The sequence below is a fragment of the Hyalella azteca genome, unplaced genomic scaffold (genome assembly GCF_000764305.2).
Source record: "Hyalella azteca isolate HAZT.00-mixed unplaced genomic scaffold, Hazt_2.0.2 contig12030, whole genome shotgun sequence".
Classification (NCBI taxonomy): domain Eukaryota; kingdom Metazoa; phylum Arthropoda; class Malacostraca; order Amphipoda; family Hyalellidae; genus Hyalella; species Hyalella azteca.
In genome coordinates this window covers 308,446-330,908 of record NW_025942000.1, presented here as the reverse complement: position 1 = coordinate 330,908, position 22,463 = coordinate 308,446, and the positions used below count along the sequence as shown (strand labels likewise).

The 22,463-nt window shown below is 36.4% G+C and overlaps 1 protein-coding gene across 1 annotated transcript; it reads left to right on the top strand.

Moving 5' to 3' along the window:
- Positions 1–1,596: 1,596 nt before the first annotated feature.
- On the top strand, positions 1,597–18,139 carry LOC108671959. Its single transcript, XM_018159560.2, has 7 exons — positions 1,597–2,283; positions 6,789–6,906; positions 8,150–9,217; positions 9,643–9,806; positions 12,087–12,180; positions 16,311–16,647; positions 17,019–18,139. The coding sequence occupies exons 1-7, from the start codon at positions 1,800–1,802 to the stop codon at positions 17,277–17,279; spliced, it is 2,526 nt and encodes an 841-aa protein (XP_018015049.1). The 5' UTR covers positions 1,597–1,799; the 3' UTR covers positions 17,280–18,139.
- Positions 18,140–22,463: the final 4,324 nt, after the last annotated feature.

Here is a 22,463-nt window from a genome sequence, read left to right as displayed (position 1 = left end):
GTCTGACTGGTGAATATCATGTTAAAAATATATAGATGTTGATACATTATATTTTATCTACGATAATAATGGTCCAATAATGGTTTAAGATATATTTTCCAATAAAAATCATAGAATACGTAAATATTTTATAAAGTTATTTAATAGTGGAAGAGGAGCATGGGTGGATATAAGGTTTTTTGAAAGTTAAAGTAAATTCGCAAGAAAGTTATCCTCATAATTCATTATTCAGGACAATTTTCCTCCTGCCGGTCATCCAGTCATCATTCATGATCGTTTAACTCATTAATATTACTCATCGAAGTCGTTTATACAAGCTCGCTTCAATCATTTCAATGTACGGACTTGTGCTGATCATTAATCTTTATTGTTTCCTACATAATTTTCTTCTCTTGTTAATCATATAACTCGGATTAATAGTTGATATGATTTGTATAATATTAGAGTGACCGCAGCACCGTGGACGACATAATATTAGAGTGGCCGCAGCACCGTGGACGACATAATATTAGAGTGGCCGCAGCACCGTGGACGACATAATATTAGAGTGGCCGCAGCTCCGTGGACGACATAATATTAGAGTGGCCGCAGCCCCGTGGATGAATTCATTATATTTGAAATTTTTCTGAAACATTACTGATGGATATCTCCAACAACACAAAATAGTTATTTAAATTTCTTACGAAAATGGCTATAAAATTTAAAATATAAAAAAGTCATAATTTTATGTGTAAAATAATAATGCTAAGATATATATGAGTAATGTTATGCGTAACAGATATAAAGGGAAATATATTTAATTTTGCTTCGTTGTCTATCAAATGGAGCATGTGGAGTCTTGTGGACTCATTGCAGGTTTTCTTTTATCTTAACTTACGGAGTAAAATTCGCACGAATCACATTTTCTTGTCTGGGTTGAGTTGTCAGTTTAGCTTTGCCGTAGTCTATGCAATAGTCTATGTCATAGTCTATGTCATAGTCTATGTCATAGTCTATGTCATAGTCTATGTCATAGTCTATGACATAGTCTATGTCATAGTCTATGTCATAGTTTATGCCATAGTCTATGCCATAGTCTATGCCATAGTCTATGCCATAGTCTACGTCGTAGTCGCAATTCCAATCCATGTCACCTAGGTATGCTCATAATACCTGAAGGCTGATGGGACCCAAAGCCGTCTTTTCATCACAATTAAATTTAATTTAAATTTCGTTTCAGAAATGTTCTTTGAAGCCGCGACTTGCATTAGCGCGAGTGAGTCAAGCGAGGAAATACTGAAGAGATAATGTACGGGACTTCCTGTGACCTTATCAACGACAGTCGTAGATTCATCCCAATAGAATATATTATATCTTCCAGTGTATAGTGAATTAATAATGTGATGATGTGCAGTTGTGATAAACGATAATAGAGAGAACTAAAAGCCCTGGAAGGACGAAGATATTGGCATAAATTATGAGCCAACAGCGAAAGTGCGACGTGAAATTTGCGCGAGGAAGAACTGGTTTCGCAGATTTGGTGCGTCGGGTCTATCGAAGACAGTAAACCTGAATAAATAATAGCGATTTCTTACATTAAATTTAAAATGACGGAAAAATATAAAAATTTCATGATAAAATAAACATGTACCAAAAGTAGATCAGTATCAAATTCAAATTTTCATATTTCGCTAATTTTAAACTACGAAACTGAGCATTATTTGAAGATTAACAATATTGGATTGTCTTTCATCAAGTGGCAATAAGCATCTGGAATATTTCTTTGTAGACCTAAAAATGTCGCTAAAGATGTGACTGAAATGTCTTCTGTTGAGAATCCGGCGTTGGCTAGCGATAGCTACACCGTGGATATATTAAAAGTACCAAACAATTCGTTACAATCCGGCCCAGCCTTTTTAACAAAAGACAGGATAAATTCTTCGAATCTCGATGCCTCCGAAGATTTACCCTTTCGATTTGAGTCATCCCTGCTCGACTTTGGCTCATCCAACAGCTCTGTATTCTCATCCAACATTTCTTCATTGTTCAACTTCACTGATGAACTCCTGCCGAAGAAGCTGTCAGATTTCACGGAGGAGATCTGGCTGCACGCAAGTTGGTGGGGCTTGGCGGCCATATTGATTCTGTTATTAACGGCACTGGGCAACGTGTTCGTTATAATGGCTATTTCCTGGGAACGACGACTGCAAAATATGACCAACTATTTCCTCATGTCCTTGGCCGTCACCGACCTCATGGTCGCCGTCCTCGTCATGCCTTTTGCCATCGTCGAGCTCACCATCGGTGAGTGACGTGTTCTTAATTTAAATGATAGCGGTGAGTGACGTGTTCTTAATTTTAATGATAGCGGTGAGTGACGTGTTCTTAATTTAAATGATAGCGGTGAGTGACGTGTTCTTAATTTTAATGATAGCGGTGAGTGACGTGTTCTTAATTTTAATAATATCGGGGAGAGTGACGTGTTAACATGATATTATGGGCATCTGAGGGTTTTAAGAAATATATTATTGTTATTTCATGGTCATCGACGAGTGAGGCACAAGAAATATCACTGAACTTATTACATATAATGTTTGTATCCTCCTCGTTTATCGCATTAGGAAGTCCAGCGCGGGATTTACTTGCACAATTTTTTAATTTAGATAATTGGAAGTTTTTACTAGAATTAAAATTTTACCGTTTTCATTTTTTTAATTGATTTTTTCAGGTTGAAATTATTTAACTTCATTAGCTGTGAACTTCAAAAATAAATTAAAATCTAAGCCATTTGAACAATAATGGTGTTCATTTTCTCTGTTCTTCGTTTTGAATTACGGAGGCGAATATTTTACTGTTTCTTACATATTTTCAGCTATCCATGGTTCAAATTTCTATACATTGAGCGTGTATGCTAATGTTAGAGATGATCTTTCTCGGTTCCTATTATTGGCATCTTTTGTGCGTGTGAAGTATAATGTAATTTGCTCTAATTCATTTATTTGCTTGCGTATTAGTGTACACAAAAGTTATTAAACAAATCTATAGATACATACAATTTTTCTATTGATCCAATTTTTTCAATTTCGGGCATCACTTCTCACATGCATGAAAACCGCTTCTGCTTCATGCCCACTGAAATTGAATTAGGACAAAATCATTGCAGATGGCAAGTGTTGAAACACAATCGTTGCAGATGGCAAGCGTTAGGACAAAATGGTTGCAGATGGTAAGCGTTAGGACAAAATAGCTGCAGATGGCAAGCGTTGGGACAAAATAGCTGCAGATGGCAAGCTTTAGGATAAAATCGTTGCAGATGGCAAGCGTTNGGCAAGCGTTATGACAAAAGAGTTGCAGATGGCAAGCGTTAGGACAAAAGCGTTGCAGATGGCAAGCGTTAGGACAAAAGCGCTGCAGATGGCAAGCGTTAGGACGAAAGCGTTGCAGATGGCAAGCGTTATCGCTGGCAGAAGCCATAACGCCTCAGCTATTCACCGAGGGCAGGCTTAGCTCTCGCAAACAAAAGACGCGAGGCTTCCGCGTGCGATTGTAGAGGCCGATCAATGACGCTATGACCGTTTAAGTTTAAATTGAAGTCATCAGCGACTTTCCGTGACTGCTCAGGACGACGGAATTTCCGTGATCTTACAGTCATCGCTTAGTGAGTTAAATTTAATGCTGCAGGAAGTTAAGCAAGTTAAAAATTTATGGATTATTTTATTATCTGAATCCAATAGCTGTCAATTGGGTCAAGGATATATATGGTGAAATAAATTCATTAGAGCATTAAATATTTAATTAGGATTTAGTAGTAGGGCACTACTAAATCAGCCAATCAGTATTTCTAAATCGTTATTAATTGATCGAGTACGACTCAAAACATACATTCAGCTCCCAGGTTCTCTAGCTTCAAATAAATCTATACAAATTTCTTTGACATTTTCACCAATTTCCATCATCATGCAAATTAACCTAAGAAATGCAGGCCTACTGAATTTTTTTATGATGAAGTGCCTATGATTGCCCATGAATATTAATTTTTTTCAATATTTAATACATAATGTGCAGCTGAAGATATTTTTATAATATGGCCGAAGTTAAAGTAGGTGTGCAAAATAATAACAGATAATAAGAACTAAGATGGTTATGGTATCTGAACGCTATCAGCTAGCTCTATCCTACATAGTCTTCATTTTTCATGACGTAAATTCATAATGCCCAATTTCCACGGAATTTACTCGTCAAATTCAAGCAATGAAATAGCAACCATTCCCCTATACTTATGCGTACAAAAATCGATGAATGAAATACACGAACACCGAAGTGGTATAAAAAAATTATATTTCAAACTGAGGATGCCAACCGCGTCTCCAATTGATTCATGATTTACGAAAATATCGTTAAAAAGAAATTAGTCTTGCACGCACATTTCAGAAACTTCATATGGCGGCTCAAGAAAATTTCGCATGTCCCCACAACACAACATCATGTGATCGCGTGACGGCAACTTACCCTCGGGTAGAGTTTACTTATCGCCATCTAGCGGACAAACACGCAACACGCAATACCTCGGCGTGTTCCGTGACCGCGTCAAGAGATTTTCTTTATTATTCTTCAACTTAGAATAATTGAAATAACGCATTCGTACCTCCCTACAGATCATCTAAATTATATTAATGTAATTTATGGTGCGTTCTACCGGCGAATTTTATACATTGTGGAATATGACACATTTAGAAACGTTGGCATAAGTGAGAGCTCTGCTATCATTGATACGCTTCTCATGCACGATATTTGGACTTTGACTGTCTTGTGCTTGGTTACGAAATTCATTACATATTCTTCTTCGGGATTTCATTCCTGATAAAATAAAACTTTGAAATCACGATCAAATAATATTTTTACATGAAAATAGTACGTGTTTGTTTCGTTTTGACTGATTTTCAAAGACTTGAAGGAAACCATCATGGCGGAACGTCAATTTTCACACTCTTTCATTAGCCAATCACCGACAGCAGCCAATTACCTGCATTGATTCGCTTCTATCGACTTGAAGGTGTTAATGTTTTATACGAATCTCGCCGCTGTGAATAGCTGTCGCTTCTAGTATTTTGATCTGGAAATGCAACATTTGCATTTTTTAAAAATAATTAAGCCGTTACTGAGATTGAGCGCTCATTGAGTGACATCCAATTCCTAATTGATATTGATGTGGTTATTTGGGTATGCCCTCAATTCAAGCATTAATTTTGTATGATCAATTACTAAGAGTGACTTACCCTCAATCGTGTTCATTTCAATGCCGTTTTACATTAATTTTCTCAACCAAGAGTGGAAAATATATAATCAAGTAAAATTCAACTGCTATGTACATTTCTGAACAGCTTACCGCCTGTCACCCAAAATAACACCCAAAGAAATTTTATCTGACGTCGCCAGAATAAAGGTATTAATTTGCATTCAAACTCTCGCTGCTTTCCTAAATAATCCCACATAAACGATGCACAATTTGGCCTTGAATAAAATAACGCATTTCTAATGCAGTAACAAACCACAAGCTTTCCGATCTCCAAATGATTTTTTTTTTGTCAGCGATGAAGCGCCAAATTTTGCCTCTCAAATAAAGTCAGGCGCCAAATGGCGACTTACTTGAACATTCCGGAGTTTTGTGTCTGAGAAATGAAAAATACTAACTAAAAAAATATAACTCAGTACTCACTGCAGCTAGTGAGTGATAGAGAGCGCATTTTCTCGTCGACGAAAACTTGAGGTCATGGACGGACGGACCGACGGACGGGCAGACAGACAGACTGACAGACAGACGGACATGGCGAGCACAATAGTGCATTTTTTCCATAAATGAGAAAATGCGCTAAAAAAGAATGTTGTCCAAATTTAGAAGATGCGGAAAGTTTTCCTTCTTGGCAGTCTATACAACGGTCTATTACAGTATAGAAATATTAAATATGTTTTATATTATATATACATACTGTATGTTGAAGGACAAGTCTGGCCTGTTTCCGATTCTTGCAAATGTTTGGACTTGCTTACAGAAAATCTCTCAAAACTGATCTTATGGATCAAATCTATTGAAATCTTTTTTGAGTCTCAGTTGAACTTTCCTTGATTTCCCTAAACAAACGATTCCTTCCGTTAATTGCATCGCTTTTATGCAGCTCGGGAAAAGAATCTAATTTGGAAATTACCGAAGATTTATTGCACTAATTATTTAATTATGTAGGGAACACTGTTCTTTTTCATAGGCATGTACCATGTAATACCGACTCAATTGAGAATTTACAACTTAAATCGGTTAGCATTTACGCACATTTTTCTTCCGATCATAATCTTGCCTTGTGCCATTCAAAACTTATTTATTGAGCAAATTTTTAGCTGCAAATTGTATCAGCGCGAGCAACGCTTAATTACACAAAAAACGTTTAATCTAAACGCCATAAGCGATCATCGAGCAAGCCTGAGCTAGAAATACTCTAGCATACAAAATAAACGGACACCATATATTTCACTTTCATCTATAAGAATACTTTACAAGGGAAGAATATCAACAACTTGAATAATATACGATTTATACGATAATTCATACTCACTTTGGTGTTTCAAAACAAAATTTTTGCCTATATATATATAAACAAATGTAAAGTATTTATAATTTTGCGACAATTTCGTCTCACGCCTGCGTCGATTATGTTCTTTATGCCGCGAACAAATAGTGAAATTATTGTGAAAAAAATTTTTTAAGAAGTAAAAATATTAATTGTTATGCACCACGTTTTGCTTCCACGATAATCCAGGCCGGTTCCCGTTCTCTTCGGAATTGTGCCTCACGTGGATATGCTTGGACGTGCTCTTCTGCACAGCCTCCATCATGCACCTCTGCACCATCTCCGTGGACCGGTTCCTCTCCCTGAGGTGAGTGCACCTCTGCACCATCTCCGTGGACCGGTTCCTCTCCCTGAGGTGAGTGCACCTCTGCACCATCTCCGTGGACCGGTTCCTCTCCCTGAGGTGAGTGCACCTCTGCACCATCTCCGTGGACCGGTTCCTCTCCCTGAGGTGAGTGCACCTCTGCACCATATGACTCATGAGCTCCATATTAGGTCATTAAAAAGCTTTTGAAAAATACTAATTACTAACAACCATCATTTTTTTATATATTTTGAAAACTATTGCACAATATGGTAGTGAGTAGGATGTTAAAGAATAATGACACACTTAAGGACCTTTAAAAAATCATCCATATACTGTACATGCTTTTAAGGTGAAAAAGTAAACAAATTTTGCAGTGAGATTCTTCGTGCCCAGCATCAAAATAAATCCTACTCAGGATAACAATCGTGCTATCCTCAGTGACAGTCAACATCGATATCGTATCCTAAATTCTGGGAAATCCTTCAGAGATCAGCAAGAAAAATATTGCACAGATCCAAGCAGATTTTTTGCTGGATAAATTCTGTGTCAGCAACACGGCGGAGTTTCGATTCAGATTTAAACCTCAGTAAACATCGATTTCATTGGGAATTATTTCTTGCTGACGTTTGTACACACACTATTATTATTATGTTCATCATCGTTATCACTATTATTATTATTAATATTATTATTATTACTGTTATTATTATTGTATTTATTATCATTATCATTATTATTATTATTGCTACTACTATTATTGTTATAATCAGGGCGGATATATCTGTATTTCACGGCGCAAGTTTCGACATTTCTAAGGAAATTCGATGTTGCCGGAAGTTCTGCAGGCAGGACTAAAATATATGTGACATCCTTCCGAGCGTCTTGCAACGAATGCTTATAAAAAATGCAAAGGTTTTCGACAAATAAGTGGGATACATAGCGATGCTTTTAACTTTAAATTGGTAGGAAAAAACATTAGGAGCTTTTCGCTGGACATTTACCGCTTGTAATATATTAGATATACTCGTATATATACAAAAACAGATATACAAAGGACGTTTAAACACAAAGTCGAGCCGAATAATAAACATTCCGTAAATCAGTAAATCACGCATCTATTTTTTGGCAATATCGCTATAATCGTACTTAATAAAAATCACAGCAAACTTCGTGGTCTAGTTAATTATCTGTTCCGAAATAATCTTCGTAGAAGCCATACTAAAGAAACTTTATTACCCTGCAGATACCCAATGAAGTTTGGCCGCAACAAGACGTGTCGCCGAGTTCTTCTAAAACTCGTGCTGGTTTGGTGCTGTAGTTTGGCTTGTTCTCTCCCTCTCTCTCTGATGTACGCCACCGACTCCAAGACCACAATCGCGCACGGAACCTGTCAAATACCAGCGTCGCTGTTCCAAATAATAGGTTCCGTAATTTGCTTCTACATTCCCCTAACCATCATGATTGCCACGTATGCTCTGACGGTGCGCTTGCTGTCCTTCCAGAAGACAGAGCTCCTCAAGAGGAAAGGCGTCAAGGCAAGTAGGTTCGGCTCACAAAAGTCCGTTAAAAGAAAAAAATTCTCGTGTCGAGCTTCATGCATAGCAAGTGGAAGTGTCCGAGCCTCCACGGGTAGTTCTTTGAGTGATCTACACACCGATGACATGAGACAGAGGGAGATGTCAGAAGTTCTCGAAGAAACTGATGACATTCTCGTGGATGGGAAATCCCAGTTTGACAGAAGCAGTGTACAGCACTCGTTTGTCAGTAACCAATCTCCTGCTGGCATCAGGAAGGCACAAATAAAAACCAGGAATGTTTCGACCTCAAGTCGGTCTGATGACGATGTGCCGAGCGTTGAATTGACAGTTCTGCCTTCAAGTCACAGCGAAAAACTCCAGCCTGTGAAGTACACACACGTTAAAAAATTATGTGCACAAGACTCTCCAAAAATAGTGATCAGTTCTTCCAGTGGTCAAATCGATGCAATGCAATCCCCTGAATGTGAACGTCTTATAAAAACTGAGATGAATGCTATGCATATTTCCGAAAATTCTGAAATCCAAGAACCCGTTTTCTTGATGCACGAGGAAACATCCCCGACTACGAGCTGTTCAGTCAGCCCCAAACACTCCCCGAAGACCAGCATCAAATACAGGGAAGATTCTGAGAAAATTTGTGACCCAAGTGAAGTGACAGAAAGTTTTATGGGGAGGAGGAAGAGTCAAGAACGTAACGGGAACGCCGATAATCAATGCGACTCGTCGACCTTCAACGGCACCTCAGTTGCGGTGCCCTGCTCATGCGCTCCGAGGTCAGGGTAAAATGGCCACATTTTGCACTATATTTAAGTTCAATTTTATTTAATATTACAATCTACTATACATAGTATAATTTTAAATCATTAAATGAAGTAGATTGTGAATGAAATTTGAACTTCGCTATTAATGCGAAAATTTTTATTCTGTTTTAAAAAGAAATCGTTAGAAGTTACTTTTCATCTGAGAAACTATAACCGAAAGATTTTTGGAAAAAATATTCAAATAGTTATATACTTCATTATAACAGTTGATAATTGAATAAATATTTATTCATATTATATTTGTATAATACATAACTCATTCTAGCCTTGGCCGCTAGTGTGTGAAAGATTATAAAGTCGTCACTTATCATATTCCCCCAAAGGTATATCAAGTAATAAATTCTCATATCTAGAAAAAATAACTATTTTCTGTTTAGGTTTTTCTTGGAAGGGTTCGAGCGCGTGAGCGGCTCGACCGAGGGTCGCGATAACGAGGGTAGCGCTGCCTGCGCTCGTCCCTCACTGAGGGCATCTCCGAGCGAAGACAGCACCACCACCTGGAGCCGTTGTTCCCCTTGCTGTGGTGCCGGCAGTGACGAATGTAAGTATATTGCTTTTATTTATTATGAAATTATGAATAGGTTATGAGAAAACTATGATTAGCTTATGAGAAAATTATGACTAGGTTAGGGAGAAAACTATGACTAGGTTATGAGGAAGTTATGACTAGGTTATGAGGAAGTTATGACTAGGTTATTATGAAATTATGAATAAGTTACGATAAAATTATGATTATGTTATGAGAAAATTATGACTAGGTTATGAGAAAATTATGACCAGGCTATGAGAAAATTATGACTATGTTATGAGAAAATTATGACTAGGTTATGAGAAAATTATAACTAGGTTATGAGAATATTATGACAAGGTTATGAGAAAATTATGACTAGGTTATGAGAAAATTATGACTTGGTTACGAGAAAATTATGACCAGGTTATGAGAAAATTATGACTAGTTTATGAGAAAATTATGACTAGGTTTTGGGAATATTATGACCAGGCTATGAGAAAATTAAGACTAGTTAATAAGGATATTTATATAAGTATTTATTATACATTAGAGAATACATGACTATTTATTGTACAAATCACGCAACCTTTAATCGTATCATTATTTGGTAGCATTCGTTGGTGGGATTGTGCATGTTTGTAGCCTGGCGCAGAAACGTGTCCTGATATTTATTTCTGTACCTGAAAAAGTATTTATAGTAAGAGAATAGCAAGACATTGCAAAAATTAAAGGAAAAGAGTGGACCCAACATCAATATGTTGGGACCCAACATCAATAAGAGTGGACCCAACATCAACAGTTTGTATTGGTCAAGTGAGATAAATTTGTACTTTATATACGTATTCTTCCAATCCTTCCTATACTTTCCTTCAATCTTTTCCTCCAATTAAATTTTCAGGTCAAGGTAATATTCCGATTCTCAATTTAATGTCTTAATTGTCTTAATTTTATGCTGCCAATTTGATAATTTATAGCATACATTGGGTTACTACGATAAATGAAGTGAATGTATTGTCTGTTCAGGGACATTCTGGGGTCTGTTCAGGGTATTGTCTGTTCTACCACATTCACTATGAAATTTTAGAGAGAAATGCAACGAAAACTATTTGCCTGAATATTTTATTGCCGTATTGTAATATGAAATTAAAGCAAATGCTGAATTATATTGGGCAATACACTCCGATTTCCAGGGTCTTCATCAAATTATAAAAATTCATGTCAAAACTTGGCTTAACCGAGACTGGAAAAAACCTTCTACTTCAATATACTTATTCTTGCTCGGACTAGTTATCTTCTAGCATACATACAACCATAATTATAATATTATTCCATATATATTTGCATCCCATGACGTGTTTTTTTCATCAAATGCTCAATTTCTACAAACGTTTGCCAGAAGTTTTCCCTGAAGGCTCCCAAATGAGTTGACTTCGGCTGTTATTTCAGAGCTTGAATATTATTCCGTGAGGAACTCGCCTTCATTTGAATATGAATAATTAAGTGAGCTTCTTCTTCTCATAAAAGGAGAATTCTGCAGACATTTTACGCTCATCCAATAAGCAATGGAAAGCATGATGCTAATTTTCAAGTGGCGCGAAAAAATGAAACTACGTTTCAATGTTTTCTTCATGTTCTCCCTTATTTGCCATCGCAGCTAAAATTCATTGCATATACTGTATGTCCATCCTTCCCTCACTGTCTGTTTTCTTGTCATTACAGCAGCAATACGTTCTACATACGACTTGATAGAAGCACTTTATTCAAAGCGTGCTTTCTTATTCCTAAACTTTCACCTCACCCAGTAACTATCAAAGCCTAGTTTCAGGCGTCTGTAAATGATCAGACTTTAGCTCTGAGCATCCAAGCGAGCCTCATTACTATGCCGTGGCGCAAATTATGCCTTGTCTGAGGCACTCTGTACTAACAATAAGCTACATTTGCTACCGCCTTTGCAGTACATTGTCGTTTTTAGTTCTGTTTCTGGTCGAAAAAAGGCAATGCAAATCAATTTATAAGAAGCAACTCAATTTTTGTCAGTGTAACAGGCAGCTCTATCTCTTGTCCATGTAACAGGCAGCTCTGTTGCATGTCAATATAACAGACAGCTCTGTTTCTCTTCCATGTCACAGGCAGCTCTGTGTCCCTTCCATGTCACAGGCAGCTCTGTTCAGCTCTGTTTCTTTTCCATGTCACAGGCAGCTCTGTTTCTTTTCCATGTCACATGCAGTCCTGTTTCTCTTCCATGTCACAGGCAGCTATATTTTTCTCATTAATGTTTCATGTCAATCTGTATTTTTTGTAATACAACAGGCAGTGCAGACCTGGGCAGTCTCGAGTCGCCGTGGCAAGAGGAAAGTGTACGTCGCACGGCCACGGCTGAGATGGTGGCTAAGCTCGTGCAGAGGTGAGTGAAACGTTTCTGTTTTCATTCATTTATTTTTATTACATACATTTTGATTAAAGTTCATTCTTTACGTGTTCCGTTTTATATTCATTGGTTTTCCATTGCAAAAACATTTTATTCGTAGACTCGTTTATGCAGGTATTCGTATAAATCTTTATTTTATTTAATTTTTCCTTAACTTGATTATTCATCAGGTGATCGTCACTCTCATGAGAGACGATATGAGTGACGTCACATAGTTTTAGGAACGTTTTTTCCTTTGGAAAAGACACATTAAAAAAATGTTTAGACGCTCCAGCTTGACCATTTTTAAAACCTCCTCTGACACAACAACCCATTATTCATCGGCTCTACCTCGGGTGAGGGAGGATGCTCGCTAGTTTGCAGGATCTGTTGGTGGACCTGGTAAAAGGATATTCTCTCTCCAATGGGGACCTTGGATGTATATTTCATGGGGATGACACTTCATATGAGGTCATATTTCTGCCTTCCTAAACCATATGTCCTGTGAAGTTGTTTTTTTCTTTTCAACGCGCATTTGATGCCAGTTTCAATATGAAAAAATACATTTAAAATTCTGCATAATTTTTCCACCATGTGTATTACGTCAAATTTTTATGTCGGACAAATTGAACTCTTTCAGTTTTAAATGGAGTTTTAACAAGTTTTAATGATGCATGAATACAACTATTGAGCTATCGTTACGTTCGATGAAAGTGGTCGTGTGGATGAACATGTACAATAGCACACTTCAGCCTAATTAGCAAAACTATTAGGCAAATTTTAAATCCTACCACAGCTATTAATTAGGACAGAAATATTTCGCACAATTTACTAAGATTGAAATGAGGAAAGAAAAACAGGAATCAATCTTACCAGCCGTATTCGTGCACACAGCCCGCATGAGGCTCGTGAATGAACTACAAAGGTCATGGGGTTCACTTCACACACAGAAATGAGGCAAACATTGTCCGAATAGCAATGCTCTTTTCGGTCTTGTGTGAGTCATTCTGACCCATTATAGCTCGAAAAAATATAACTCAGTACTCACGGCAGTGAGTAACAGTCCTCACGCTAAACATTTGTTTAGCGTGAGGATAATATTAATGTTGAGAGCACTTTAGGCTTTTTAGGCACACTCTAAGTTTTTAGGCTTATATTCGTAGTCACGGTTAGAATAGTGCTGCTAAAGATTGATTCCCGCTTCCTAGCTGTGGCGAAGATCAGACAAAACTTGAGGTCACGGACAGACGGACAGACAGACGGACGGACGGACATGGCGAACACAATAGTGCATTTTTCGATAAATGAGAAAATGCGCTAAAAAGGAGTGTCAGTGCACCATACGAAAATTTTGTTACCATTTGGACGATTTTACTCAATAATTTTGTTGTGGAATGCAGATATCGGTAAAAGTTCGACATCGGTAAAAGTTCTCCCAACCTTGGACTGCTGAAACTTTACATACATATTAAAGTTTATGCAAAACTAGGGAACTGATTGTGACGTATACTGCAGAGAATGTTTTAGTTCCATTTGTTTACATGAAATTTATGTACCAAACAAATTTTGGCGTTAACTAAGAGCCATAGTTTAAATATTTCTTATATTTAATTAATTAAACTAATAAAAAATTAACCAAGCTTCTCATTGCAAGCAGAATTTTTTATCATCTTAAATATCATCAGTTTGTTCAGAGAGGAACGAAATGAACATTAGGATAGTATTTTATTAATATTACTATACTTTTAACATGCAAGTTCAGAAAACTGATGAAAATTGCTCTCAATTGATGTAGAGCTCACGTACACATACATTGTATAGTGCGCAGCAAGACAACGCTATGAAGCGTGCAATTCAAGGGCACATGTGTACTATACACATTAAAATGAACATTTGGCTGCACATCTGCTCATAATTTAGTATACTAGCAGTTTGTCTGGCGTTGCGCGGTCCTGCTATTCATACAAATTGGGAATCTTGTTATTCCGAATAATATCATTCGAGGAATCACCAATTTTAATAATAATAACATATCATTTTTATTATAAAGATTTTTATTTTACTCCTATCATAATTTCTGGTCCAATTTCTTCCTCCCTTTCCTTTCTTCCTCCTTTTCTTGTCCAATTTTTTCCTCCCTTTCCTTTTTTTCTCTCTTTCTGGTCTAATTTTTTCTTCCCTCCCCACGATATATGTAACCTATTACGTGCCCCAACAGATCCTTAAGCATTCGTGACGCCAAGCTTCAAATACACAATTGTTTAATAAAATATTAAATATATAAAAGATTATAGTGAAGTACGGCAGCATATTAACATATTTCCTGCTTAGAGTGTTCACCGATGGTGTTCATGGAGACGAGTTTGGTTTGTCGGTCCAACAGATGTTGTTAAATGGGTCGGTACAGGTGTTGGGCAGAACACTTGCTGTGGTCTGTGTGATAAACATTCTACATTAACCCTTTGAGGGCAACATTTGTTTAGCGTGAACATAAGATTTAATTTTGAGAGCACTCTAGGATTTTTAGGCACACTCTGAGTTTTTAGGCTCATATTCGTAGTCACGGTTAGAATAGTGCTGCTAAAGATTGGTTCCCGCTTCCTAGCTGTGGCGAAGATCAGACAAATCAAAGTTGAAGAGTTTGATGTTATGTAATTTAATTTTTCTAATTAATTTTTATCAAAATATGTTCAAAATAATTGAGAGATGAAACCAGTGGAGGAAATAAATGAATCAATTGCAAATTGGTAATTGTCTCGCTGCGATTTTCAAAACGAAGATATAAAAAAAATAAAAATTAATAAATGCATTTCTGTGTTCTATTCAGGATCTTGCATATGAAAGTCATATAAATTTTTTATCGTCAATCAGTAATAATAATTAACGACAGATACTCGAACTGTACTATCGGCAATTTTAGTATCGCTTTACTCTCTACGCTTTATGATCGAACAACGGAAAAGCGCTTTGTGAAAAAAAAAACACTCTGAAAAACACTCAAGTCTTCAGCGCGACGTTTACTTTTTTATTTAATGCTAGAAAAATTGTCACAATTTATTACTGACAAATTTAACCACAGAATTTTATCCTTGAAAGCTAATGCATGATCGATGCTCTCTAGTAAATGTCATTTATTAAATTACACATGGCGGCTTATGTACACGTGGTGGCAGATTTCTCGTCTGTGATTGGTGGATTTTGCTGGACATGTTGTCAAAGATTGGCTGACACGTTCAATCAGACGGAAAAAAATTTTCCTAATCTTTGCCTCGCCAATACGTGCGAGTTCAGCCATGTTTGCTGAACGTTCTTATCAAGGCACTCCAATGCTGGACACTTACCCCGTTAATGCCCAATTCACTTATATTCTGTCAAAGATTCTATATTTTTGGTCGGAAACTTGTTCAATGCTCGTGGTCGGGTAATTCATCATGAACGTTCACGTTACGATAACTAGTTTTATATTAAACAAGATTTATAGAAGATTAAATTTTATAAGATTAGCCCAAAGTGGAGTGAAACGAATTGCTTATTGTAGATAGTTTTTAGCAATAGAATGTTTTAGAAATAGAGATTTTAATGCTTATACTCAACAGTAGAAACCTGGAAAATTTGAATCCTAATTAAGGCTCATGCGAAACTAATATTTTATAATAATATATCCCTAAGATAAAATGTTTAACTTAGGTTCTAAAAAGTTCTGTTCAAGTATGTTACATAATTCACTTAAATTGGTGTCAAGATTTTTTTTTCCTTCTTTTGCTTCATATATTTACTTCTTGCCATTTAAGCATGATCCTCGAGCCGGAAAAAATTCGTTTCATAAATGATCATCCAAAGTTTGCATTATCATCAACAAATGAAGCTCCTAGCCACACAGAATCATCACTAATTGATGCACCTCATTTGCCTAATCATCACTAAACGATTCTCTAATGTGTGTAAAATAGTCATTAAATGGTGCAGATGGTATGCCTAATCATCACTAAATGATTCTCAAACGTGTGCAAAATTTTCATTAAAGTATGGTAATAAGTATGCATGACTTCATTGATAGTAAATCGACCCGGTACATGAGTGCTAGCAAAGGTACTAACCTCATCGTCATTCTCACCTCGCAATCGCAGATCCGGGCTCCCGGTAACAAGAGTCATACGCAAGTTCGGCACAAACTACAGCTCCGACTCTGGCAGTACATCTGCAACAAACACTAACACAAACAACACTCCTGTACACCATACTCTTCTCACGACCACCACACCACATCACCACCACCGACAACCATGTGTGGTGATGGAAGGCCGCAATGGAGGCAATGGATGTAATCCACCAGCTGATTCCATCGCCCGAGGAGTTCTCCCAACGCCAACCAAACTCTGGAGGTGCAAGTCTACAACGCCCTTGAAGATGGCGTCGTCCAAACGTCATGGGAGGAACATTAAGATGGAACAAAAAGCCACCAAGGTTTGATCCTGTGAAATACTGGCATCATAAACTGCTATAAGTGAACGCTTATCTTTAATTATCACAAGTGAACCAAAAATGTAAAGAGAATAATTAATCAGTTTCAGTTTTGGAGCGACAAATTTTCAATGACGATTTGATAAATTTAAAAACCCTTCTCGCGATTCAAATCTTGGTTAAGCTGAATTAAAAATTCGTAAATCTGCCACTCCAGACGGTACAGTCATGGAAGCTGAAATTAATATAGCGAAAGACAACTAAGTTTAGCTGTTTTCTATTATGTGAGAGAAGGTCCCTATTAACACATTTTATTATCAATTATTAAAAGTTGTGTTTCTCAAATAATTTAGCAAGTGTTTGTGCTGTTGCAGGTTCTAGGTGTGGTGTTCTTCACGTTTGTGGTGCTATGGTCACCATTCTTCATCATGAACGTCTTAACCGTCATCTGTCCAGCCTGTGCCAACTACATCCCGGGTGATGTCATGAGCTTTGTAACCTGGCTGGGCTACATCAGTTCTACAGTCAATCCTTTCTTCTACACGTTCTTCAACAAGACTTTCCGTGAAACTTTCTGGAAGATTGCTACGTGCAAGATGAAGCCTTTCAGAAAGTATCATAGGTATCACAGATAATGGGATATGCTGGTATTTAGAGTACCGATGATGAGTAACTAAAGTGAATGGATTCTTACATCATGGCTACTCGATTTGAATTTTTTGATATAATTTTTAACTCGATTTTTTGTTATAGATAATTTTTTGTCTATACTAATAACAATAACAATAACAGGCCCCAGAGACCAAACACACAGACTATCTTCTGGGTAATCATTTGAGCCGATTACTGAGAAACAAAAACCTGAAACATAATCTCAGATTTGCGCTATAATTTGTTGTGCCTAAATATATAGCGAGTTTTGTCCGAATAAATCATAAGAACAGGGTATTCAACTTCCAGAGTAATTTTGTACGCATGATTGATGCAATTACTCATATCATTAGTTTAATTAAATTTTATGCTAATCATGCATGAATTGAAAAGCAAAAAAATGCCTTGTAAGTTCAGCATGTCTTCATCGAAACCATTTTTAGTGAAGATACTGTTGAAATCCTTGATTGCCGCTAATTGTATAGGTAGCTAGTTAATAAAAATTGGCATTTTATTTCAGGCATCAATGTTCAAGGCATTTATTTCAGGTTCCCAAGCTCAGGAAATTTTCAGGTTCCGAGGTTCAGGGCATTTTATTTCAGGTTCCGAGGTTCAAGGCATTTTATTTCAGGTTCCGAGGTTCAAGGCATTTTATTTCATGTTCCGAGGTTCAGGACATTTATTTCAGGTTCCGAGGTTCAAGGCATTTTATTTCAGGTTCCGAGGTCCAGAACATTTTATTCCAGGTTCCGAGGTTCAGGACATTTAGTTCAGGTTCCGAGGTTCAAGGCATTTTATTTCAGGTTCCGAGGTTCAGGGCATTTTATTTCAGGTTCCGAGGTTCAAGGCATTTTATTTCAGGTTCCGAGGTTCAATGCATTTTATTTCAGGTTCCGAGGTTCAAGGCACTTTATTTCAGGTTCCGAGGTTCTGAGCATTTATTTCAGGTTCCGAGGTCCAGAGCATTTTATTTCAGGTTCCGGGGTTCAGGACATTTATTTCAGGTTTCGAGATCCAGAGCATTTTATTTCATGTTCCAATGTTCGGGGTATTTTATTTCCTGTTCCGAGGTTCAGGGCATTACTTTCAGGTTTCCATGTTCAGAGCATTTTATTTCATGTTCCAAGGTTCAGGGCATTTTTTCAGGTTCCAAGGTTCAGAGTATTTTATTTCAGGTTCCGAGGTTTAGGGCAATTTATTTCAGGTTCCGAGGATCAAGGTACTTATTTCAGGTTACGGGGTTCCACTAAAAAATTGTCCACTAAAAATTTATTCATAAATATTGATATTAGGAATGCGACTTCGAAATTAGAAGCAAGGTGAAATCGCTGTCAATTACATGTCACGTCTATTGTGGTAGTAAATGAAATATTCGCATCAATGTCCGTAGAGTAACTTATTTTCCCTGAATTTCAAAACCATTTATGCCACATGATCCCAGCTGTCGGAAGATTCTTTGAATTTTATAGTGGCCGGATAAGATGCTATTAAATATTTTTAAATAAAAAATAAAAACATTTATGAATCACCTTATGCAACGCGGATAAAATTCGATAAGCCTCGTATTGATTAAGATTATATTCCATTGAATTGAATTAACATTTCTCCAGTGCCAAATTGTGAATAAAAAGCAAAATTTCCCTGTGAGAAATATTTTTTCGCACGATTTTCTCCGTTTGTATTTATCAAGAGGTAAAGCATTAACTCAACTGTAAAGTAATAACATTGTAAAGCATTAACTGTAAAGCATTAACTGTAAAGCATTAACTGAACTATTTTTATGAGACACAATTTCTCTAGTGCGATAATACTTCTAAGCAACTAATGACGATTCACCCTGATTTAAATTACACCGAGAAATTAATTCCAGCTACATTACTACTTTCTATTCAAGAATTTAGTCAATTAATGCAAGTATTATTTGTATATGTTGAAGCTCTCACATTTTTTCTTTTTAATTGAATATATGCAACAAGTTGAAGATGAATACAATATCCACTACACTGTTTGAAATCACCGTGAAAAAACGGTCTCACCGGCGTTCTAGTGACCCGCCGCCCTGTGGAAATAAACCTTTTCGGCGATTTTTCAAATGTTTTACGGATTTCTAGCGTAAAATTTAAAATAAACCGGCGACACGGTGTTTTTTTTCACGCACTGGCCAGTCACAGAAATGCCGGTAATACCGTTCAATGGTGATTTTTCTAACAGTGTAGACGCGCTTTGAAGGTAACGTGACCGCTATCTATTGAACGTGAGGTAAGTTAGATATGAAAAATGTTGTGTAATATACCTATACGTTTCCTGAAAATGATGTCTTTCATTGTTGCTGACAGTGATGATGTCATCTAAAAATCTTTCACTCACTAAGATGCTGGACATGAGATGCTGGACTAGAGATTGCATACAGTCACCATGATTCAGATCATGATAAGCTATTAGAATACAATAATTTCTCAACACGACGCATTTATCGTGTGATTGTCGAGCATTTGTTCCTGATTAGGATCCCTTAATTCGGTGATGTTAGACTCATTAACTTAATTGCCGACATCAGATGCTGGGGATGCTGCACTCAGACAAATGTGTAAGAGTTTGTCCAAATATCAATGCACTTCCAGCACCTGTGTGGGTGGGTCATCGTGACCCAGTTTTGCCGTCTCAGTGGGTGTATCAGTGATACATGTAAACAATGTGTCGTTATGTGGACCATGTAACTCTTTCTTTTATTTGAGTGTCAAGCCTTCCATATAATAAATCAAAGGGATTCAACGCATGATAATTTGCTCTTCTTTTTAACTGCTTTTTCAAAGATTTTGCAGTTGAAATATTGAATTAAATAACTTAAATATTGTAAAAAATATTGAATATTAGCTTTGTCCGCTTAGTTTTTTGGTGAGAGCCAACTGACTTGGTTGAGGGGTTCATTTCATATTGTAGTTGTTGAATGCATATCAGCTTTAATGTTGATACCAGATGCCTGTATTAGAATGTTGGTTCGTCAATTATTACCTAATAGTATTTTTGAATACGATGAATGAATTTCGTAGAAGGAAATGTATTTTTTTTCTGCAATTTGAAAACTTTCCGAGCAGAAAATGGAAGGAGTCCGCAACTGTCAAAGAAACGAATCTCTTCAATTTCGCATAAACATTCGCTGTTGAATATTTAAAGCATTACCTAAACTTTTAAAAGAGATAACAGAATTAAATATTTAAAGCAATAACAGAGCCTTTATGAGAATTAATAGAATTCAATAGCTGGGGAGACAAACAGCACTGTGTTTGGATGCACATAAGATGGGTGATTTTCAGGAGGTTGGTTAGTTAACTTAAGTTTGGTCATGAATGCTATGCAAGTGATGATCTGAAGAAGCTTTCACTGGGTTGGATTTCATTTATTTTTTATGGTTAAGGTAAGTTCTCATATTGTTACTTTGTCGTTAATTCATTATTACTGAACATATTATGTTTCAACATATGCCTTAAAATGAGTATACTTTTATGCGGGTTAAGTTTGGGTCTACATTCCTACTTTTTACCAAAAAAGGTGTAATTTGCTTCAACCAATGACTTAGTTATTGATATATATACATGTTACGCGAATTTTATTTTCTTCGTGGAGAAATATGGTAGTAACGTTTAAGTGGAACTCCTATAAAGGAAAAGGCTAATTTTTTAATAAATAATGACTGCCATATAGGAGCACATTCTTGTGTTCAATGGGCCACAGTCATGGAAAAAACGAGTTTATTCAATTTCCTATCGTATCGTGGTTTCTTAAAAATTATGAATTATGGTCCATTGATCAGCGATATTTGGTGCTAGTGAGAATAAGGACGCCTGGGAAACATAGCATAGCTTAGTTACATTCAAGGTATTCAGTGAATTTCATTAAAATTTAATCATACAAACCAAATTCATTCAAAGGCCTTTAATCAGTTCAAGCAAACACAATCATTCAATTTATTCAATACAAGCACAAGGATTCAAAACAAGCGTAATTATACAGTGCATTGAATACAAACGCTATCTTTCAGTTCATTCATTACAGAAGCAATTATTTAATGCAAGCCAAAATATTCAACGCATGAAATTCAATGCACTCATTGAATCGGCAATCATTCGATGCTTTTAATTTAGGAACGCATTTATTGCCTTAGATTTAAATTGAAAAACATTTAATGCATTCAATTAAAGCTCGCATTCAATGCAATTAAGACATATAATGCACGTACAGTTCTTGTTGGTTTATCAAATTCTTGTAAATTCTGCTCCTAGAAAACCCGTTTTAATTAAGACTATAATGAAATGGGAGCGTTTTATTCACTCAAGTTGAATGGAAATCAAGATCACAATCACAGGTTGTCAATGGGTGTCATATATGCAACAAACAATGTGCGTCATATCGCAACAAACAAAGGGTGTCATATATGCAACAAACAATGTGTATCATATACGGAACAAACAATGTGCGTCATATCGCAACAAACAAAGGGTGTCATATATGCAACGAACAATGGGTGTCATATACGCAACAAACAATGTGTGTCATATACGCAACAAACAATGTGTGTCATATACGCAACAAACAATGTGTGTCATATACGCAACAAACAATGTGTGTCATATACGCAACAAACAATGTGTGTCATATACGCAACAAACAATATGTGTCAAATACGCAACAAGCAATAGTTGTGACAGAAACACAAAATTCCTCGGGAAAATCTTTTCGCTTTTTTCTATTTATTTCCATTTATCTTCCTTCAAATTTTCTGGAAAACAATGAATATTGATAATTCGTGAGGACTAAAAATTTAACAAATAAAAATCCAGAAATTGCATCTGTCAAAAAGGAAAAATACGTTTAGATTTTTTGGCGTGGTTTCCTGAATTTATGCGACACTAAAATTCTATCTGCGTGTTTTTTTCGGTGAAGACGTTCAGAAAATGAGGATTGTTCGACCGGATCGACTTGCAAATGTTAATATCTCTTTTCTCTATTATTTTTGTTTCATTAAAAGTCATCAATGACAAATTAAGTGATCATTTAAATGCTTTAAAATAAAGTAAACTTCTATTAAAAATGCAACAATTCCATAGTTGGTTGAAACTTAAACTAAAAATCTTATAGGCTAAATAACGAATATTTTAACGACAAACTCT

Excerpts from the sequence above, each read along its gene's own strand:
- LOC108671959 (XM_018159560.2), top strand. The coding sequence starts at position 1,800 with ATGTCTTCTGTTGAGAATCCGGCGTTGGCTAGCGATAGCTACACCGTG. Across the intron at positions 2,284-6,788 it reads CATCGTCGAGCTCACCATCG|GCCGGTTCCCGTTCTCTTCG; the intron begins GTGAGTGACGTG and ends ACGATAATCCAG. Across the intron at positions 6,907-8,149 it reads GACCGGTTCCTCTCCCTGAG|ATACCCAATGAAGTTTGGCC; the intron begins GTGAGTGCACCT and ends ATTACCCTGCAG.